Raw genomic sequence first — 20,413 nt, 5'->3', positions numbered from 1 at the left:
TCCATAGGCAAAAATTGCTAAAACTAGGTAGCAGTAGCCTCATTTAGGTAGATGGGGCTGTATTAATCACACTCCCCACCATTCCCTATTGTCTAATATCCAGCCCAACTACTCATTTTTTAGTTGCCTCACCCTGCACACATATAAGGTTTTTTTAAAGGTTTATTTATTTATACAAGAACCGGGGTAGATGTGTGGGAGGGTGAGAGGATTCACCAGAGACAGAGTGGGGAACAGAACAGGCAGACTGACTGAAACACTGCTGAGGGGTGCAGCGGGCGAGACAGGAGAGGTCTGCTGTGCCATGTAGGTATCTCCACGGCCAGCGGGGATCAAACTGGCACTGCAGAGGCTATGGACAGCTTCACAGCGCTGCGTTCAACTGCCTGTGCCACCAGGGAGGCCCCATTTAGGTTTTTGATCCCTAACCTATCATATTTTTATAAGCATCACAGACTTCCTCAGGAACCTTAAGCACTGGCATGGTGGTCAGAACGATTCCTTTTCGGGGATCATTTTGACTTCAAAATCATGCCTATGAAGACCTACTGTATTGGTTTGAATAATTCCTGCTCTAGAAGACATTTTCCACAAAACATGTCCAAAAGGGTTGGAAAAGTCCCTCCTTCCTCTGTGAAGTATCCTTTGTCCCTTTGATATAAAGATTAGACTTGGATTGGATGGACTGACTACTTTGTCGCACTGCTGATGCCAGGAAAATGACAAAACATGGTGAGGTCCTTGCGGTTTGGTTATGTCATGTGTATAGGTTTCACAGCTTACAGAACACCTCTTAAGTGTTCAAATTCCAACTCTGCCATCTAATAACTGATTTTAGGAAGGCACTTACATACTCTCTGTCTCCATTTCCCCATCTGGAAATTGATGGTAGTATCTCCTTTATATAGTGATGAAATTTAACAGACATAAGGATGTCAGGAAAGAATTTAGTCCAGTGCTCAGTGTTTTCTGAGAGTGCAAATATTAGTTTATTGGGAAGCCTCTATATGGCTTTCAAGAAAAGGATAGTTATCCCCACTTAACTAAAGGATAACAGAAACTCAAGGAGATTAAGTATCTGCCTCAAATGTAGCCAAGAAGCCCCGAGGAATTCACAGTTGCCCAGATTTTCACCACTGGTCCTGTGAAATCCTTTATTTCTCTCTCCCTCATTAAAGCTTCTTTTTAGTGATGGCTTCAATCACAATGCAGTTGACAACATTTTGACATGAATTTGCTTTCCTAGGGAGTGGACCTGACAAGGGAGAGGGGTTCACATGGTGTGAATGTGATCACTACCACAGGAGAGATGGATAGGGCTGCAGAACCAGACCAGAATCTCATCTTTCTCATACTTTCCCCTGAGGCAACAGGAAGGCAAGAGAGGGGCGTGTGGTCTGGGCTTCCCTTCACTATCATGAAGGATAACTTGTGTCTTCCTTTGATGGGAGATTTTGAGGGGAATGAATTTAGGATTTAAGTTTTCTTCCACTGCCTTCACTTCTCTCAGTGGATCACTCAGAAGAATCCCTTCCTAAAGCAAATGGCCTTTAAAGTCAGCCTGTGGATTGGGTATTTCTTTTGACTCGATCTTTTCTTCTCTATTGCATCAGTCTTGTGAGTCTTGGTGGAGACAGACCTTGCAGACATTTGATTTGGAGTTTCAGAATTTACTGATACTTTTTTTTTAAAGATTTATTTTTTTCTAAATTTATGCAATAGCTGGGATACAGGCCAGAGGCGCAGGAGGGTGACAGGATTCACCAGAGACAGAGTGGGGAGTAGAACAGGCAGAAGGACTGAAGACACTACGGAGGGGAGCAGTGGGTGAGGCAGGAGAGGTCTGCTGCGCCATATGGGAATCTCCCTGGCTGGCCGGTAATCGAACCGGTGCTGCAGAGGTGTGGACAACTTCACAGCAGGGCGCTCAACCCGCTGGGCCACCGGGGAGGCCCTGCTGATGCTTTTTTAAGACATGACTATCAAGTACTCAATTTCTGTGATCATCCAGGAGTCTTCTTTTAGTTTTTTAGGGGAGCCATGTTTCTAATATATTGATAATTAGGTAGAACCATATGAAATGACCAATATTTAATCATTTTTAAAAAAGATTTATTTATTTATACAAGAATTGGGGTGCAGTCAGAGGCGCGGGAGGGTGAAAGAATTTACCAGAGACGGAGCAGGGAACAGAACAGGCAGACGGACCAAAGAAGCTGCTGAGGGGAGCAGTGGGCGAGGAAGGAGAGATCTGCCATGCCATGTGGGAATCTCCCTGGCAGGCCGGGAATTGAACCCATGCTGCAGAGGCTGTGGACAGCTTCACAACACAGCGCTCAACCCGCTGGGCCAACAGGGAGGCCAATATTTAATCATTTTTAACTATAAAAAATGGCAACTTAATCTGGATTAGCTGCATACTTGACAATGATGGAAATAGTAACAGAGACTAGTATTATATGACCAGTTAAAAATTGTCAGTATTTCTTCACAAGTGCATCGGATTTCTTGTAGTCCTGGACAGTTGGAGGATATCCTGTAATAGAGACCTTCCTGGTGCCGTTTGTTCTCCTCCTTCAGTGCACTTGGACCATGCACGGCATTCTGACTATGGCAGTATGCAGATGAGAATTATTTTTATTATAACAGCCTCAATTATTTTTAATGTCATAAATTCTTTTTATTTTTTTAAGATTTATTTATGCCTAGAAGAACAGGGGTGTAGGCCAAAGGTTCGGGAAGTGAGAGGATTCACCAGAGACAGAATGGGGAGCAGAACAGGCAGATGTACTGAAATACACTGCTGAGGGGAGCAGCGGGAGAGACAGGAGAGGTAGCTCCCTGGCCAGGAATCAAACTCATGCTGCGGTGCCTCGGACCAGCACAGCAGTAGACGATGAGGCCACCTCAGGGTTGAGAGAAGCGTGCAGGGTGGTCAGGGCGTCCGCGAAAGAAATGACAAACAGACACACTTCAAGAGTGAAAATCTGAGTGTAATTTTCTTTGAGTTTGTGACCAGTATATATATGTTTTCCAAAAGCACAGGAATGAATATCAATGAAATTAGCTTGCTCTTGGGCTCAGTCTATCACCATCAGGAAGGTGATCTACATAACAAGCAATGACCATTATAGAAGAAAGAAGGAAGTTTAGAAAGACAAATAAGGGATTAAAGTTTGTAGTTCTAGAAAGAAAGACGGGATAAGATTTTTAGCATTCTTGTAGTGGTTCTTGGCGGTCGTTATCTTTTGATAAGCTTCTGCCTTTTCAGGGAACTTCCGCTGCACTTCCTCTGCTTCAGGCTGTTCTCCCCCGGGCCCCCCCCCCACCTCCCCCCCCCCAACCCCCCCCCCCCCCCCCCCCCCCCCGCGCGCGCTGGTTGCCCAGCCGGATCTAGGGACCGTGGCGAAAGCCATTCCTAAAGATCACTGCGGGGGGAGGTGCAGCAGGTAGGGTTTTGCTGTTCTCCCCCTGCGCGCTGGTTGCCCAGCCGGACCTAGGGACGGTTAGCCCTAAAGGTCACTGCAGGGGGAGGTGCAGCACTGCGGTAGTGATTGCACTGATATTTAACTCCTATGCCACCAGGGAGGCCCCCTAATCTCATAATTTCTAAGTGGTTGGCATATTGGGCTTTTTGCCTTGATCACAGATTTTAGAATTTGAAACTGTTGGCCAAATCTGGTTTCTTGGTGTCAAGTATTTTGTGCACAATTTGCGAAATCTCCAAAATCATGTACTAATGATCAGCAGTGGTATGTCATTCGCAGCTCAAATCTTTAGCTACACCTACAAACAGTTTTGGGAATAAAAAATAGATTGAAATAATGAATGTGGAAGGTCCTACAGTGTGCCTATCATCATCTGCTAGTTGCAAGCAGCACATGGAATTGAAGTATAAACAATGGCGAACCTTGGAATTAAGTCTTCTGTAGAAATTAACACTACGGTATGCTCTATACAGAGAATAAGGGAGCAAAGTGCTGCAGGATTCTGAATTTAGTACTGAAGCAGTCAAGCTACTCACTTCCCTGGTATTAATTTTGCAGGACTTGTCTTGCCTTTATGTGCTATGCAGGGTTGAAAGCCATGGATTGGTTACTCATACGCTACCCAGAAGCACTGTAAGCTACAGACATTAGCAAATTGGCAGAGCCACAAAAGTGACTTGCACAGGCTGGTTTGAGGTAACTGATCAACAGGTGAATTGTTGGAGAATATCATCCATGATCTAACTGGAACCTGGAAGCCTCATTCATTGAAAAATGACGACAGAGTATTTGTTCTTGGTGGGCCCCACTCTAAGGTTTGGTGACAAAATAGTGTGGTCCTTCCCTCTTGCCTTTATAAGTTATCTTATTACCCTATTCCTTTATGTGTGTTGTGTTTGTGGGTGAAATGATATATTCTAGAGGTGTCTCAAATTGAGGATTCACTACACTTGAGGGACATAATATAATATGTTTTTTTGTGTAATAATACATATAACATTGACTCTTGAAGACTTTATGTCAGCACTAAATAGAGCAGAGACGGGGGGGAAACCCCAGACCTTCTAAAGAGCGTGGTGAACAAATGTCAAGCATTTGAGTTGATAGACATAAGTTAGTCCTTACCAAGTTTCTGAACTATGTGTGGTGGGATGATATTTACTTAAATTCTGCTCTACTCAAGATGCTGTCTGCTCCCTGAGGGAAGGACCACATTGTCTTGTCCCCATGCCTTCCCTTCCCCTAGAGAATACGTTCTTTGTCATTGTTTTTCAGGTTCCAGTTAGATCCCAGATGAAATTCTCCAACAAGTCCCATTCCCCACTGTTGAGTCAAGAGGCAGCTATGTGCTTGAGGGCCAGAAGTCAGGGTTTTCTTATTAAAGTTGGAGTCTGAGTTTGTATCCTTCTCAGTGGGTAATGCTAAAGTTCTCTACAAGAAATATTGCACTCTTAAAACAATTTATCTAAGGTCATAAGGTTTCCATGTAACTTAGTAGAGGAGGCTTTGACCAGAAAGCTTTTGGACAAATTGCTTGTTCTGACAGGGTCAGAATAAATTCTGGCTGCCAGGAGCCCATTCAGAGAGGCTGTACTAGTGCATATAATTTAACAAGTCATACAGTGTCTCACAACTTCAATGTGATCTTTCACGTTTAGGAGATGCCATGGGTATTGGCTATTCTGCCATGATCATGGCATTGTGTGAAGAAAGAATCCTTTTATTTTTTTTTTCCATTTTTTTTTTTTTAATAGAGGCATGTTTTATTTATTTATTTATTTATTTGTTTGTTTGTTTGTTTATACATGCACTGGGTACAGTCAGAAGCGTGGGAGGGTGAGAGAATCCACCAGAGCCAGAGCGGGGAGCAGAGCAGGCAGAAGGACTGAAGTACACTTTGAGGGGAGCAGCGGGCGGCAGGAGAGGTCTGCGCGCCATGTGGGACCCTCCTCTGGTGGCTGGAGAGCAGCCGGGGATCGAACCGGCGCCGCCGAGGCTGCGGGCAGCTTCACAACCCAGCGCTCAACCGCTGCGCCACCGGGGAGGCCCGAAAGAATCCTTTTAAAACTTTCTGGAGTGTGCTAGATCCTTGCTTGACAGGTGTCACCCTTGCTCAGATGATGAATCTGAGGCCAGAAACAGCTCATTTTCTGAGCATCTCAGTAGTTTGTAAGGGAAGCAGGATTAAGCATGTACTTCTAAGTTTCTGCATTCTTTCAACAGATACTGTTCCCTAATAACTGTGATGAAGTATCTCTGAGAAACAGAACCTGAGGAAAACCAATTGCAGTCCCTTCTGCCTTGGTGTGAATTAATTTATTAGCATCTTTTCAAGAGAGGGGGTTTTGAGAAGCAGGTACATTAGGTGATAAGGAGTTGGGCTCCCAGGACAGCTGGGCTGGAGAAGAAAGTCTCAGAGGAGGAAATGGAAAACAGTCCAAATAAGCTGGTCTAATTCTTTATTTTGACATAACTTCATATGTATCATGGTCTTAGGTCGATGACCAGGGACATTCATGTCACAAATGACAACATACCAACAAAAACTGCCAGTGCAGTCACTGGGAACTCAGCTCCACCCATATAATGATAACCACCACCTTGTGAAGGTGTTAGAAGGTCAGGCCACTTGACACAACTTGTTGGAAATCATAATTCAGTAAATGGCAGAATCAGAACTTCACCCAGATTTGTCTGACTCCAAAACCTGCGCTCCATTCTCTCAAAATCACTCCTTAGTTCCCTTTAGCATTTGTGTCCTTCCCCTAACCTGGAAGCTCCAACTTGGAACAGTCCTCTTTTTTATTGTTTTTATTTTTTTAATATCTTATTTCATATAATTCTTACATTATTTTTCACTTTTGCACAATGTATGCATTTTCATTTTGGTTATATTCCCCATACAATTGCACCCCCCTTATTTTGACCCTAATCCTTCCTCTCCCTCCTCCTCACAGTGTGTCTCTGGTTTATAGTTGCTTGTTGATTTTGATTTTTACATTATTATAATTAGTCCTTTTCCTGGTCCCTTATTTAGGTTTTCTAAATTCCTGCTATGAGTGAGACCATCCGGTATTTTTCTTTTTCTTTCTGACTTATTTTGCTGAACATGGCACAGTCCCTTTTTGAAATGCCAGGAAGCCAGGGCTGTTACTCTAACATTGTAGTAGGAGAATTGATATTCTGGGTGGATATTGAATGAATACACATGGGGCAGCCGTTGAACCTGTCTGACATGCTGATCCAGTGTAGTTTCCCCCTGTGGTGAGCTGCCATCCCTAAATGGGGATTCTTTGAGGAGCTCAACCCGTGTTTATTATTCACACCTCCAGGATAAGATGTCACTTCTAGAATGTTCTAGCATGTAAGCTGCAGCTCCCCATCCAGGTTTCTCTGTGTTTCGAGGGGAAAATGGAGACATCTGAAAAGAATAGGAAAAAGAAACATTCTAGGTTGTTGGAAACAAAGCAGAAAAAGATAGTCACTAAAAGAATTTGAGATACTTGTTTTCAATTTTTCTTTTCTCCAGAGAGGATTTTTCCTATCCATATGGACTTATCCATTTGCTACAACAGCAGAAAGACTCTTAAAAAGTTTTTTTCTTAAAGGAATTCTTGACAACATCTTGGAAAGCTAAAGTGATAAATATTGTAAAAGATAGGGTAGATAACATTGCCAAATGAAAGGAGAGAGCTGGGCAACACATTAAGAGAAACAAGCAGCAAGAGAAACAGACAGACAGAGGGACTCAAGCCCCATCCACCCTGATTCCCACATTCTTAAGCTTTCTGTTTTATAATCACCAAAAAAGTTAGAGCTCACTCGCTGAAAGCTTTGATGCCTTGTGCAGCTGGACAGGGATGGTCTTATGTGGCAACATGTGGGACTTAGAACAGGAGAAACCCCTGATTATTTTCCAAATTAGGAGAATTTGAAGCTCCATTGTCTGTTTCCCTCAAGCTCCCACCCCAGCAATCCTGTCGTGGAGTTGTGAATCTCCAGGACCACACTGTTGCCCCTAGGATCATGTGATGGGCCGCAGTCCTGACAATAGGCAGACAAAAACCATGAAACCCAACAAATCATGCATCCTATCGTGGCCCCTAGGAATACAGAGGAAAGAGACAATGCTGACTCAACAGGCATTTTGGAGAGCATTTCCCCAAAGTACATTTTACTTTTCATGGTTAGATTTTTTTCTCTCTCTCTTCTATTTTTATTTTTGGAAAGGGGAGAGGAAGGAATGTCAGAGGGCATGAGGCCTGTTAGGAAACAGACATTCCCAAAACGTGTAACTTTAGGTGCTAACATTCTCTTCCTGTCACTCCCCTCACCATCTCTGTGCCCAGCCCCCGTGGCTCTGGATCTACACCGAAGACACTGCTTGAGCCATCTGACACAAAATAGCCTGTCCTTGAGGTTTCAGGGTGGAGGGGCTTGGCCTGGCTGCTGTTGTCATGGTAATTGGGGGGAGGGTTTCAAGGCTTTCCTAAGAACTGGAAGGACTCTTGTCTTCTTCCCCATGTCAGCTGCTGAATGTGACTCCTGTGGCCAGCCCTCTCTCCTGCAGTGTCATCTCTCTCTGCCTTTCTCCCTTACCCACTGGTCTCTAGCCATAATGACTGTCTTAGTCCTCAGAATGCAGTGTGTGTGTTGCATCTTGCAAAGAAGCTTTTAAGCTTTGAGTTCCTTTCTCCCCATTCAGGGTGCCCAGCTAACTCTTTAGGTCTCAGCTCCAATTTCCCACCAGTTAGCAAATATTCCTGAGTATCTATAACGTGCTTGGGGATACATCAGTGAACACAACAGACAAAAACCCTGTCTCTGTGGACCTATGTGCTATTTTTTCCCTAAGAAATTCTTATCTGACCCCCTGGGAGTGGTCTGGACTTCTGGTACTTGACAGATGTGGTCAACTGTCTGTGTGAACATTGTTTATTTCATGTCACTTCCCCTGCATTAGTCTGTGGGTCCTGTGAAGTCAGGGATTATTCATTACTGTACCAGCAGATTGCCTGCCACCCAGTAGGTGCTCAGTAATGCGGGTGAAGGAATGGATGAATGAATGGATACATGATCATTAATTTTTTTTTAATTTTGGCTCTATTCAGATATTTCTGTTTCTTCTTGAGTCATTTTTTTTTTAAGATCTATCTATCTATCTATCTATCTATCTATCTATCTATCTATCTATCTATCTATTTATTTATTTATTTATTTATACAAGCACTGGGTACAGTCAGAGGCGCGGGAGGGTGAGAGCATTCCCCAGAGCCAGAGCGGGGAGCGGAGCAGGCAGAAGGATCGAAGTACACTGCTGAGGGGAGCAGTGGGCGGCAGGAGAGGTCTGTGCACCATGTGGGACCCTCCTCCGGTGGCCGGGGAGCAGCCAGGGGTCGAACCAGCGCTGCAGAGGCTGCGGGCAGCTTCACAACCCAGCGCTCAACCGCTGCGCCACCAGGGGAGGCCCCATGATGATTATTTTTGATGGCAAATAGCAATGTCAGATATGAGGATCACATATACTTCTGAAAGGAATCTGCTTAAGCTGATGTTTGACTCTCACGAAGCAGCTACACTGTACTTTTAAAGACCCTAGAACTTGCAAGTTCTCACTCAGCTTTGCTGTGACTATGGTGTCCCATTGCTTAAGCTCTTGGCATTTCATGATTTAAAAAAAATAACTCTGACCAAGCCTGACATTAATGTAGCAGCAGTTTGCCTTTTCTCCTATTCTCCTCCCAGGATGGGGATTTTTACAGGTTCTGGTGAGAAGTTCTTAACTCATAAGAACTAGCACCCCATTTATTCACTATGCCTCAAGCCCCCTCTTTCCCTTGGGCCTTGGCAGCCCTGTGGAGATGGTCTTCGTTTGCATTAATCATTTTCATGCACTTTGCACTCAGCTACACTGGTATTCAGAGAAAAATGCTCCCATGACAACTGCCACAACAGATGGTATTTGATCAGTCTCCAAGCTACCAAGGAGATCTACAACAGGGCTTCTGAGGTTGCATATTTTACGTTATCGTGAGACCGGGTCCTGCCTTATCATGATTGAAATATAAAGTTTTCCATTTGTCTTCTATCTCCCTTCCCTCCTCCCTCCTTCTCTTTCCAGCTGTTGGCATGTTTTTTTTTTTTTTATGATTTATTTATTTATGCATTCATGACCTGGGGTACAGACCAGAGTTTCAGGGGGTGAGAGGATTCACCAGAGACAGAGTGGGGAACAGAACAGGCAGACTGACTGAAGTACACTGCTGAGGGGAGCAGTGGGCAAGAGAGGAGAGGTCTGCCTCGCCATGTGGGTTGCTCCTTGGTAGGCTGGGGATAGAACTTGTACTGTAGAGGCTGTGGATTGCTTCATAGTGCAGTGCTTAACCCCTTGCGCCACCAGGGAGGCCCACTGTTGGCATGTATTTTGATTTTCCTCCTCGCTTTCTGACTGTCCTGGGTGGAGATATCTGCACAGGGAGGCAAAGACTACAGTGTACAGTCTGTGGAACTGGCCCTGAGAGTCGCTGTTGAGAAACTCAGCTTTGGGATGGAGATCCCTGTTGAGGGAGCAATCAGCTTTGAGAGCACAACAGGGATCTCCCTGTTAAGCGAAGAAGGTTTATTTATTTATTTATTTTTGAAAGATTTATTTTTTATTTATACTAGAACCGGGGTACAGGCCAGAGGCACGGGAGGGTGAGAGGATTCACCAGAGACAGAGTGGGGAGCAGAATAAGCAGACAGACCGAAAGCACTGTTGAGGGGAGCAGCTGGTTAGAGAGGCGAGTTCTTCCGCGCCATGTGGGTATCTCCCTGGCCAGCCGGGAATCGAACCCGCGCTGCAGAGCCTGTGGACAGCTTCACAGTGCTGCAAACAACCCACTGCTCCACCAGGGAGGCCCGAGGGAAGAAGGTTTAATTGTAGTCTCTCTCTGGAATATTTGTGGACTTCACAGGGTAGAAGCCACATGTGGCCTCTAACAAAGGGAAGCCTGGGGAAGTGCATCTTGATCTTGGTCTGTCCTCTTCCTCTGCTTCTTCTTCATCCAGCACCTTCCTGCTCCCAGAGTCTCCAAACCACATTATGGTCCCTCTTCTGAATTCCCTGCCTCTATCCCCTCTAATGCTGCAAACTCCTGGTAACTCCATCCCAGGCTCTAAGACCCATTTCTATGGCAACAACTACAAAAGCTTTCTCACTCAGAGCAGCTCCCTGCCCCCATCAGCAACACTGGAATGTCAGACTTCGCACAGATTTTTTCCCGCTAATTTTGGAAAGTAGTTTATGTTGGCCGCTATGTGCTAATGAACAACGTTGGTTATATTTACATACTTTGCTGGTTGAGTCTTTTCCTTCACTCTGCCTCCCAACATCAACCAGATCCTCATCTCATATCTCCCACTATGTGTCTGGATCACACATGAGCCACGAGCCTGTCTTGAAAGATGGGACAAGGACGACATTGTGCTGTGACGAGTCCCGGGATCCTGCCATCTAGCCGTCCCCCTGCTGCGGGAGGTGGTGAGAGCTGGCAGTTTTAATGGTGCATGAAGATGAATTGTTTACCTGTACAGTATTTAGAAGGAAACCTTAAGGTGAATTTTAATCACAAGAAAGCCTGGATCAAAGCAACATTCTCCCCCTCTGATCTCATTCCAAGTGAAGCCGGGAGGTTGGAATCCACATCTGACCCTGTTCTGCTTCCCAGCTCCGCTGTATTCCTGGGGTGCAGATGAAAAGAGCCTGGGTCTCGGCCTCCTTGTCAGGAGTGATTTTTAACCGTAATGGAACATTATTAAAGAGTGGATTTGAGACTTGAGGAATGTTTTTTGAACTCCTTCTATGAACAGAGAATTCATAGTAGAGGGAAAAATTTCAAGATGCTTGGTGGGGTTCTGAATCGTCTTTTAAATAATGACCCTAGTTCTTAGTTTTAGCATTTTCTGGGAGTGCAATCCAGCCATCCAGAGATTGCTGTCAGTTTCATCTCCTCTTCAGGAGAAACCACTTGTGGTGCCCTGAGGCTTCCTCTCATCACCTAATGAAAAAAGATCCTAATACTTTCCTCATTTAAATGCTCTGATTCTCCTTGAAGTGGATGGGAATCAGTGTGTGTATCAGATGGCTCTGTGGTCTCTAGAGAGAGGGGCTGTGTGGCTGTGGGCTGCTGGATAGGGAGAAGGATTCCAGACCAAACAATGGAGCACAGTGCCTGGCACAGAGCAGACATCCACAGAATTGTGTTGATTGACTGAATGAGTAAAAGACTCATGTAATTCAGGTTTCTTAACCTTGGCATTGTTGACATTTGAGATCAGATCATTTTTTGCTGTGGGAGGCAGACCTGTGCACTGCAGGCTACTTAGCAGCACCCTTGGCTTCTACCCACTCTCAGTAGCCCTTCTTCCCACCCCGCTGAACCAGAATGTTGCCAGACATTGCCAAGATGTCCCCTGAGAAGCAAAATCTTTCCCCCTTTTCTCCCACTCTCTGCTCAGTGGGGAACTGCTGATCTAAATTATGGAATTCATTGCAAGAATGCTAAGGCTTTAAAAAAAATCATTAACAGGAAAAAAAAGTATTCTAGGAACCTATTTATAGTTATTCATCTCTTTAATAGAGTTTTTAATGGACAGAAAGCCCAGTGGATGGCAATTGCAATACACCAAGGCTGACTAGCCTTCTAAGAAGAAGTCCAGTACTTTACATGGTGCTGTGTACATTGATTGCTTCGTGAATGTGACAAGTAAATGTACTGTATGTTCCTTGGAAGGAAAGTTCTCTAGAATTACAATATTGTGGTATAGCAGTGCTTTTCTTGAATATGTTGGTGGGTATCTTTTTACTCATCTAGTGTTGCACTGCTCCACTGTCTCAGAAATAACTTATTCATGTCAGCCGACCCACACGACCCTTCCAGGGATAGATATCAAGGATACCATTTTTGATTTTGCATTAGCAGATTCAGAGGTGGTTGGCTTTTTCTTTTTCTCATTTTCCGTGGGAACATAATTGCCAAAGCCTTGTGTATTATCCAAGGACAAGATTTTATATTCAAGAAGTAGGATAGGATTATAGAAGGAGACAAAAGGTAGCAGAGGATTTTTATAATTTTGTCTTGATTTACATATTAATGCCTCTTTGTGCAGGTAACAAGTCCGTTTGAATAGTATTGGTATATCACCACTGTACAATGGCAGAACGAAGGATGGATAGTTAACATCTTCTCAAAAAAGGGCTTTAGAATAGGGTGAAATGGCATTTGGAGATAGTTTTTTTATTATTCTTACCAATGAAAGCAGATTCTCCCAGACATTCTCCTCCTTTCTTTCCCATCCCTTTTTTTCCTTCCAAGATGACAGCACCTGGTTCTCAAGGTCAGTCAACTGTCCTGAGCTGGAAAGAAGAAAGGAGTCTCAAAATCAATCTCATGTTTACTCCCACTTTATCAGAAATGAGTTTCTATGATGGTGACAGGCATAATCCATAGCATCAGCATTTATTTTGCTTGTAGGAAATTTCATTCTGCCCTTTTCCTAGAAATGAAAAAGTGTTTCCCGGATGAGGACCCTTGAAGGTGAGCTAGCGGCTCAGAAAAAGATGGGAACCGGTGCTAGTAAGATTGCAAGGATGGAGTAATCCCTCAAGTTCAAGGTTGAATGGATTCTGCTAACATGAGCACAGATGTGTTCCGGTGTCCCATAGCTTAATTTGAAGCATTTGGAAGACGTTAAGCTGGGAAGTTGAAAGGAAATGCCAGACCTCATGGAGAGGGTGGACATCTTCAGGAAGACTGTCTTGGATGAAGTCAGACTCTCCTCAAGTTGGAGCTCTTAAAATGCAGATGCTGCTTTCTCTGTGGCTATGAAGGAGGCATCAGGATTTTGCTTGGAGAAGGAGAGGGAGAAAGAGCACATGTCCGTGTGCTAGTTCATGATAAACGCCATGCGTTCAAGACCAGTTGGAGTTCATAAAGATATTGATGGAGCTGAGAAGTCAGGTGGTGATGGGTGGTCTTGGAGATGAGCTGGGGGCCAAGGGAGTCTCCTTTGTAAAATGCTAGTTGTGTGAAATTCAAGATTCGTGTACCAAGTGAAAAGTAATTTCTTTTACATATGGCCACCATTGACATTCATCAAGCTCAAACATTTTCCTGTAGACAAAAAAATAATTAGCCCTGACAAGTGAAGTCAAATCAGACCCTTGGGAATGACCAAGTTGTTTTTTTCATGAGGACTGGACATCAACTGGCCCCTTGGCTGTGACATCAGCCCTGGAAAACCTGGAGGCCTCCTGGACTCTAGCTGGTGGGGCCCTTCTTGTCACAGAGGACACAAAGGACAGTGTTTTGAGAGGGTTACATCCCTCCCTGGTCATCTGTAGCCCCTGCCATCCTGAGAATTTTGTGAGTAAACACTGCTCAGATTCCTACTGCAACTTCCATTCACTGTTTTACATTTGACAGCCTGCCTCCTCAGTGGCTGGAAATTCCTCCCAGCTGCTGGGAGATGGGTGGGTCTACCAACCTTGTCCCCACCTCCATTTTTCTGGCAGCTGCTCAAATTTTCAGGATTGCACTGGGCCAGCGATCAACATACAGTTCTACCCCGGTTATTTTTGGCAGCCATGAGCAGTCCAAGACCTTGACTTTTGGTACTGTGTGGTTGGGATTTTAGGTAACCTTTTCCTATGCAAGTACAGACAAAGGAGAGTCCTGACCTACATCCACCACTTATTCATCCAGCAGGTCCATGTCCTTGTTTTTCCTCATTGAGAACCTTAGTGAATGCACGGTGAACCCTTTCTGACATGGCCCTTTGTTTCTAAGAAGGGATGGTGGAACATTTACTGAGTATATATGTTTTTTTTTCTCTCCCTAGATTGAAAACATAGACGCCTGCTTGAATTTCCTGGCAGCTAAGGGAATAAACATCCAGGGGCTGTCTGCAGAAGGTGAGTCAGAGTGCTTGTCATGGAACTGCCTTTTTAATCATCAGAAATGCCCACCTGTTACCTGTGATACAGTTAAGACAGGGATGCTGGTGGGCACTTCTGCTGTTGTCTTCCTTATGGTTGTGAGGTGGCCTGCTACTTGCCTGAACTTGAGAGTGCCAACTTCTTGACAACCTACAGAATCACTCCAAGGATGCAGAAGAAACCGTGCCAGCTGTGTTATAAGCCATTGAGGGTGTGGTGAAGACGAGCTGCTTCTCTCTGAGAAGGGCTTAATCCAACAACACTGATTTGATTCACCTGATTAGTAGTGCCAAGCCAGGCCTAACCTGTGGGAGAGAGAACACTTAGCCACAGAACATACTGAAATCATACAGTTTCCAGGGGAAAATGCCTAGTTCTTATCTGTTATTTTTATTAGAAGAAGAAGCTCTTTTCCCAGCTTGAAAAAAAAAAAAAAACCCAAACCAAAAACAAAACATGTGATTTATTAATGATTGGCTACTTTTTGACATCCTGATGAGATCTTAATTAGCTTAAATTTGTGCCTAATTAGAACACAAGCATTTGCTATTCAATTAGGTATTGGTCTAGAGGTGACTGGTTTGGATTCTCAGCCTCCTCAGGCAACCTCTCGCCCTGGGAACTCTCACTCTCTCCTGTCTATAAATACAAACAGCCGCCAGCCCAGGCCGATCTGCCCGGCATTCTCCCAAACTCATTAGGCTGCACCTGCCTCCAGCTTTCCCAGAACAGGTAAAATAGTTTGGGCTTCAGATGGCACCACCTCTCCCTTGCAGGGTTGCTTTTTTAAAGAGATGCCTGTTGGCATCGACTCTTGTGGTCAGGGTGGGGAGGAGGGGAAGCAGTGAGGAAGGAAGCAGCCCCATGAGCAGGTAAGTCTACAAATTGGTGGGTTCCTTTTGGGGTCTGTTCCCTGCCTTTGCTCTGCTGTGAGGTGAATGCTGGGTTTCCCTGGCTTTGTTGCTGAACTGTCATCTCTTCCAGTACTGGGGGCAGGTGGCCCCTGCTGGTGCCTGTGGGCATGTTGTATTTCTGGGTGGGACTATTGGGTTTCCCCAAGTGGGACCTCAAAGGTGCTGAGCCTGTCCCAGGTCAGGCACAACAGCACCGTATCCAGAGGTTTCAGAAGCAGCTTCCCAGGAATCAGCTTTAATTCTAGCTCTGAGTAGAGGGCATGTGTCGGGTTCCCTTGCTTTGGGGTGTGAGCCCTCCTTCATGGGGTTGAGATCCGGGCTGAATGACATATGGCATGTACATTGCTAGGGTGTAGGAGGGAGGGTGGGGGAGGGTGTTTCTGTGGTTAGGTAGGGAGATGCAAATTCCCACTCTGAGGAACACCTTATTTCTTCCCATAGAGAGTTCTTGTGCTGGCTGGTAGGTGGCAGGCACATGCTCCTGCTAGTTTCTGGGAGTGATTGGATCCCTCAGAACTGTGCCTCTGGCAGAGAATCAGCAGGGATGTTTCACAGAGTCATGCTCAGCAGAAACAGCTCTAGAGGGTATAGACTCTGGAAGCTAGCTTCATCCCAAGTGGCCTGGAGCTGACCTCTGGCCACTCGGCCATCTCTGCATTGTTCTGCCTTCCGCCTCGTTTATTACCCACCCCTCATCTCTTCCTCTCTACACCTTCAGACATAGTGCATCTTCTCGATGAATACTTGTCTCATGAATAATGCCAACTGTGCTTTTAAGACTTTTATGTGTATCAGCTCCAGCTCTCATGACTGACGTTGGAATTTATAGTTTCCTGGCTTTACAGATGAGGAGACTTTGGCTCGAAGAGGTTGTGGATGGCTGGAACTGGAGGGGATTGTGCTGAGTGAAATAAGAGAGAAAGAGACAAGTCCCAGATGGTGACACTTATATATAGACTATGGAGGAACAAAACAGAGTCAGATAAACCCAAACTAATACTAAACTCTAGAAACCTGACTGTAGAGTTGAGACTACTGAAGGGGCAGAGGGAGGAGAGCAAGCTGGGAAGGGTGCACAATGGACTATGGTGGAGAACTTTCCAGTGCTTAGTGGTGAGTGTGGTGAGGTAACATACAGCTGAAGGGTGTGATCCTGTACCTCTAAGTTACATACAGTGCTGTAAGCCAAAGTTAATTCAGGAAGAATAAAAGGAAGAAAATAATAAAGAGGGTATTCATGACATCCCCAAGAGCTGTAGCTAGTGAGTGATGGAGCCAGGATTTGAAACCAGGCATATGATTTCAGAATTCATATTCATGGTATTTTGGGGGAAAGCAGATGGGTAAAATCTAGGCATGCCACATACAGGCAGTCAGAAAAGACCTTGAACAATTTGTTGCCTGGAATGTTGGCTCAGAAGGCGTAGCAGTCCATGAAGGCATAGCATGCAAAGAGACAGTCAGCTCCTGCCCTCATTGATGCTGGGATGTGGCCTTTGTGAGTCTCCAAGCATAGAAGAGTGTATCGTAACCAGAGGTTGACGTGTCAGCGCTTGGGGTGTAACGATGAAGGGGGCTCATGTATGTCCTCCCTCACTGCCAGTCTTTTCTGCTGGATCGACACTCACTTAATGCTGTTGTGATAGAACCCATAGCTCTTCAGTCATGCTCAGTGATGACAAGTTTTATGTCAATACTTATGAATCAGCATTGTTTTAAAATTCATCCAGAAACTCTACTCAAAGGTCTTTACCCCACCTCCCCACCAAAGGTAAGTAGCATTAGAAGGTTGAGGAACGGTGGGGCCATGATCACTGACTTCCTTCCCTTCTCTCCCTCTGTTCCTGGGCCTGGGTCTGCAAAGTTGGGGTGGCTTAGTGAAGGCAGAATTTTGTTGGCAGAGAAGTTGCCATACTCCTCCCAGGTATTTGCCACAATCCCAAGGTGGGGATTTTGGTACTGTAATGCTCCCGGGGCCTTGGTAGTGTGTGGTGAGACTCTTTTAGCTCACCCCCAACTGATAGCATGCATGTCCCATCCCCCTGATACAGGTCCCTGTTGGTCCCCCCACTAAGGTCCAGGTAAGATTGTGAAATTCAGTCTCATGGCCCCTCCATTACCCGCCATAGAACCAACAGGAATGTGTGGGCTCCATCTTGTCCTTGTGGCTGGTAGAACAGGCCTCCTGTCACCTGGAAACACCCCACCCCATGATCTCTCTCCCCAGCTCTTTCCCCACTTCCAGGTGACCAAGAGGCACATCTGCTAAGTCCCTCTTAGCAGATGTCTGACTAGGGACTAGAACGCCAGCAGCACTACTGGCAGAAATGCTCGTGGAGCCTCCACTACCTTGACTTAATGAGTTCAAGTCCCCACCTTCTTGCTCCTTGGTGAGGGGAAGAAATAGGCTGTCTTTGTGATCAAACATTTTCATCTGTCTTTTTTTAATATAATGTCTTTTTTTTAAAAGATTGGCCAGAGGTGCGGAGTGGGGGGCAGGTGAGAGAATTCACCAGAGACAGAGTGGGGAGCAGAACAGGCAGATAGATCTACTGCAATACACTGCTGAGGGGAACAGCAGGCGAGACAGGAGAGGTCTGTTGTGCCATGTGGGTTAGCTCACTAGCTGGGAATCGAACTCATGTTGCAGTGGCTGCTGATAGCTTGACAGCACTGAGACTTTAACCCCTAAGCCACCAGGGAGGCTCAGACATTCTCATCTAGATGACATTCCCACCTAAATCTTCTGACACTGGTTTTGGGAAGTGGGGGTTGATGGAGATGATGGTGTTTGTTGACAAGATTCTGAACTGGCACTATCTTGTTGGAAGACTGCTGGCCCCAATCTTTGTCAACAAATTGAACTTATATGAGCAAGAGCACTTAGCGCCTCACATCCTCCAGTGGACCTTACTCCCAGGGTTACAAGGAATATCTCATGTGGTATATTATACTACTCGGTTAACAAAAGAGAAACCATCTATGTATGTCAGTCATCCAAGCTAAGTGCTGTGCACATTTATATCTTATTTAATTCCCCCAGCAACCTTCTGAATTTATATTTCCTCATCATACAAAGAGTAAACTGAGGCCCAAAAGGTTAAGTTACATGTGGGAAAAGGGAAGCCCCTCAGGTGAGTGACTGATCATCTCACATGTGCTGATTCGAAAGCCTGATATTTCCTACCACTCATGTCACCACCTCTACCCACACTTTTAACCAGCGGCATAATTACCAGAAAAGCAATATAGTATATAGAGAAATAATGTCGTTTTAATGTTTTTTGTTTTCCTTTTGAAGATGACTGAGTGCCCTGAGGCTCCTCCTCTGATGAAAACATCAGCGGTTGGAAAGCCCCATAGGGGCAGCCCCACCCTTCCCTGGTGACTAAACATGGTTTGGAACTCAGACGGGTGTATGCACCTGTCCTTGAAGCTTCAGCAGCTCAGGCGCTGCCCCGACCTGCCTGTTAGAGAGCTCGCAGAGCTTGTGTTCCCGCGCACAGGCAGTGAAGTCTACAGCCAGAGGCTGCAGACTCTGGTGAGCCCCAGGGAGAGGCTGCTGGTGTGGGGCAATTTCTCCGGACTAGGCCTTCCCACCCCCTCTGTGTGCCCGAAGGCTGGACCCATCCTTTTGCTCTTGGAGATGTGCCAGAGTCCTGTGAGCTGGGGCCTCACCTGGCTCTGAGTGCTTTTCAAGATCCCTCTCACCCCTCCCTGACATACTCCACCTGTCACAACCATCTGTAAACCTGTCCCTAGGAGGGAGGATGGCCTCGACCCCTGGGAGTTTTGAGAACACCTGGGGTTTGTACTACCTGGCCCTGAGCCCATCTTCCCATAATGGAGAAGTAGAGTTCTGGGGGTATCCTATTTAGCTCAGCAAATATTTGCAGGGCACAGCCTGTATACCAGGCCCAGTGCAGTAGCCTGGGATACATGGTGTATCCAGTCATTTGTACATACTTGCCTTAATTCTAATTAACAGGAGAACTGTGCTAGCAGTCTATGAAGGATCCAGTGGCCTCCAAATGAGGGCAGTTGATCAGCTCTGCCTGGGGAAGTCAGGGGAGGCTTCACAGAGGTGGTGATATTTCCCCTGGGTTTTATGGGATGAGTAGGCATTCACCCGACAGAAAGAGAAGGTGAAGGGAAATCTAGACAGAAGATGGGCATAGGTAATATGATGGGGGCAAAGGAATGCCTCATATTGGTCTTGCAGATTAGAGAGACAGAGGCAGGAAGAACCTTCTAGCTATTTCTGGAAGTAGGGTGTGCTTTGGGGGAAGTGAATCACTTGCTGATTTGGTTAGCTTAGACCTGGTTTGCTACTCATATGGCCAAAGACCAGCATGCTGAGCTTGCTCCTCCTTTCATCCTGAGCTGGAGAGCAGGAGGTCTTTCTGGAGCTTGTGAGTAAAAGCAGCCGGTGGATTGTTTCTATTTCCTTCTACTCATATCACCTGAGTTTGGCAGTGAGTGGCCTTTGTGTCCTTCACCAGAAGGAGCCCTGCAGGTTCTTGTTCCCACCCCTCATCCCACTTCCCCTGTGGGTAGAGTCTTTGACAGGCGTGGTGAGCAGCCCCAGAAGGACTGAGAGAGGGCAGAGAGCTATGTGCTGAGTATGGGTTATGCAGCCGGCTCCTCTGGAGGACTGATGCCACAGAACCCACAGTCCCGAGTCAGCTGCTCGAGCCTCACAAAACCATGGGGTAGGGAGATGAATAGGAATTTGGCAACTCTGTGGTCTGAGGCAGCCCGCCTTTTGGCTTCAAATCCCTTCTTCCCTACAAAAAGTTTCCTTTGTATTAGATTATTCTGATACTTGTGCCTCTTTAAGGCAGGTTTGAGGTTTCCCTTTAATGGTGAAAGAAAATAACTATTTAGCCTACCTTTCATGTCCAACATTCCCTACAGCATCTGTGGGGCTTACACCAGTCAATGGGAGCAAAAAGATCAATTAGAACCCCCAAAATGAAGAGTCCAGCAATCCCAAAACTGGAAACTGGAAAACTGGACTATGGTGTGTAGTA

At 45.6% G+C, this 20,413-nt stretch overlaps 1 protein-coding gene across 1 annotated transcript in view; it reads left to right on the top strand.

The window, feature by feature from the left end:
• NAV2 (neuron navigator 2) overlaps positions 1-20,413 on the top strand; it is a 382,500-nt gene that overhangs the window by 143,534 nt on the left and 218,553 nt on the right. Inside the window, exon 4 of the mRNA XM_037522590.2 lies at positions 14,370-14,442. Within this exon, the coding sequence (XP_037378487.2) occupies positions 14,370-14,442 (73 nt within the window). The remainder of the gene's footprint in view (positions 1-14,369; positions 14,443-20,413) is intronic.

Source organism: Talpa occidentalis, unplaced genomic scaffold (assembly GCF_014898055.3).
Source record: "Talpa occidentalis isolate TD23 unplaced genomic scaffold, MPIMG_talOcc4v2.1 talOcc4.3, whole genome shotgun sequence".
Classification (NCBI taxonomy): Eukaryota; Metazoa; Chordata; class Mammalia; order Eulipotyphla; family Talpidae; genus Talpa; species Talpa occidentalis.
Note: the sequence above shows the minus strand (reverse complement) of the source record. Positions and strands in the feature narration are given on the sequence as shown.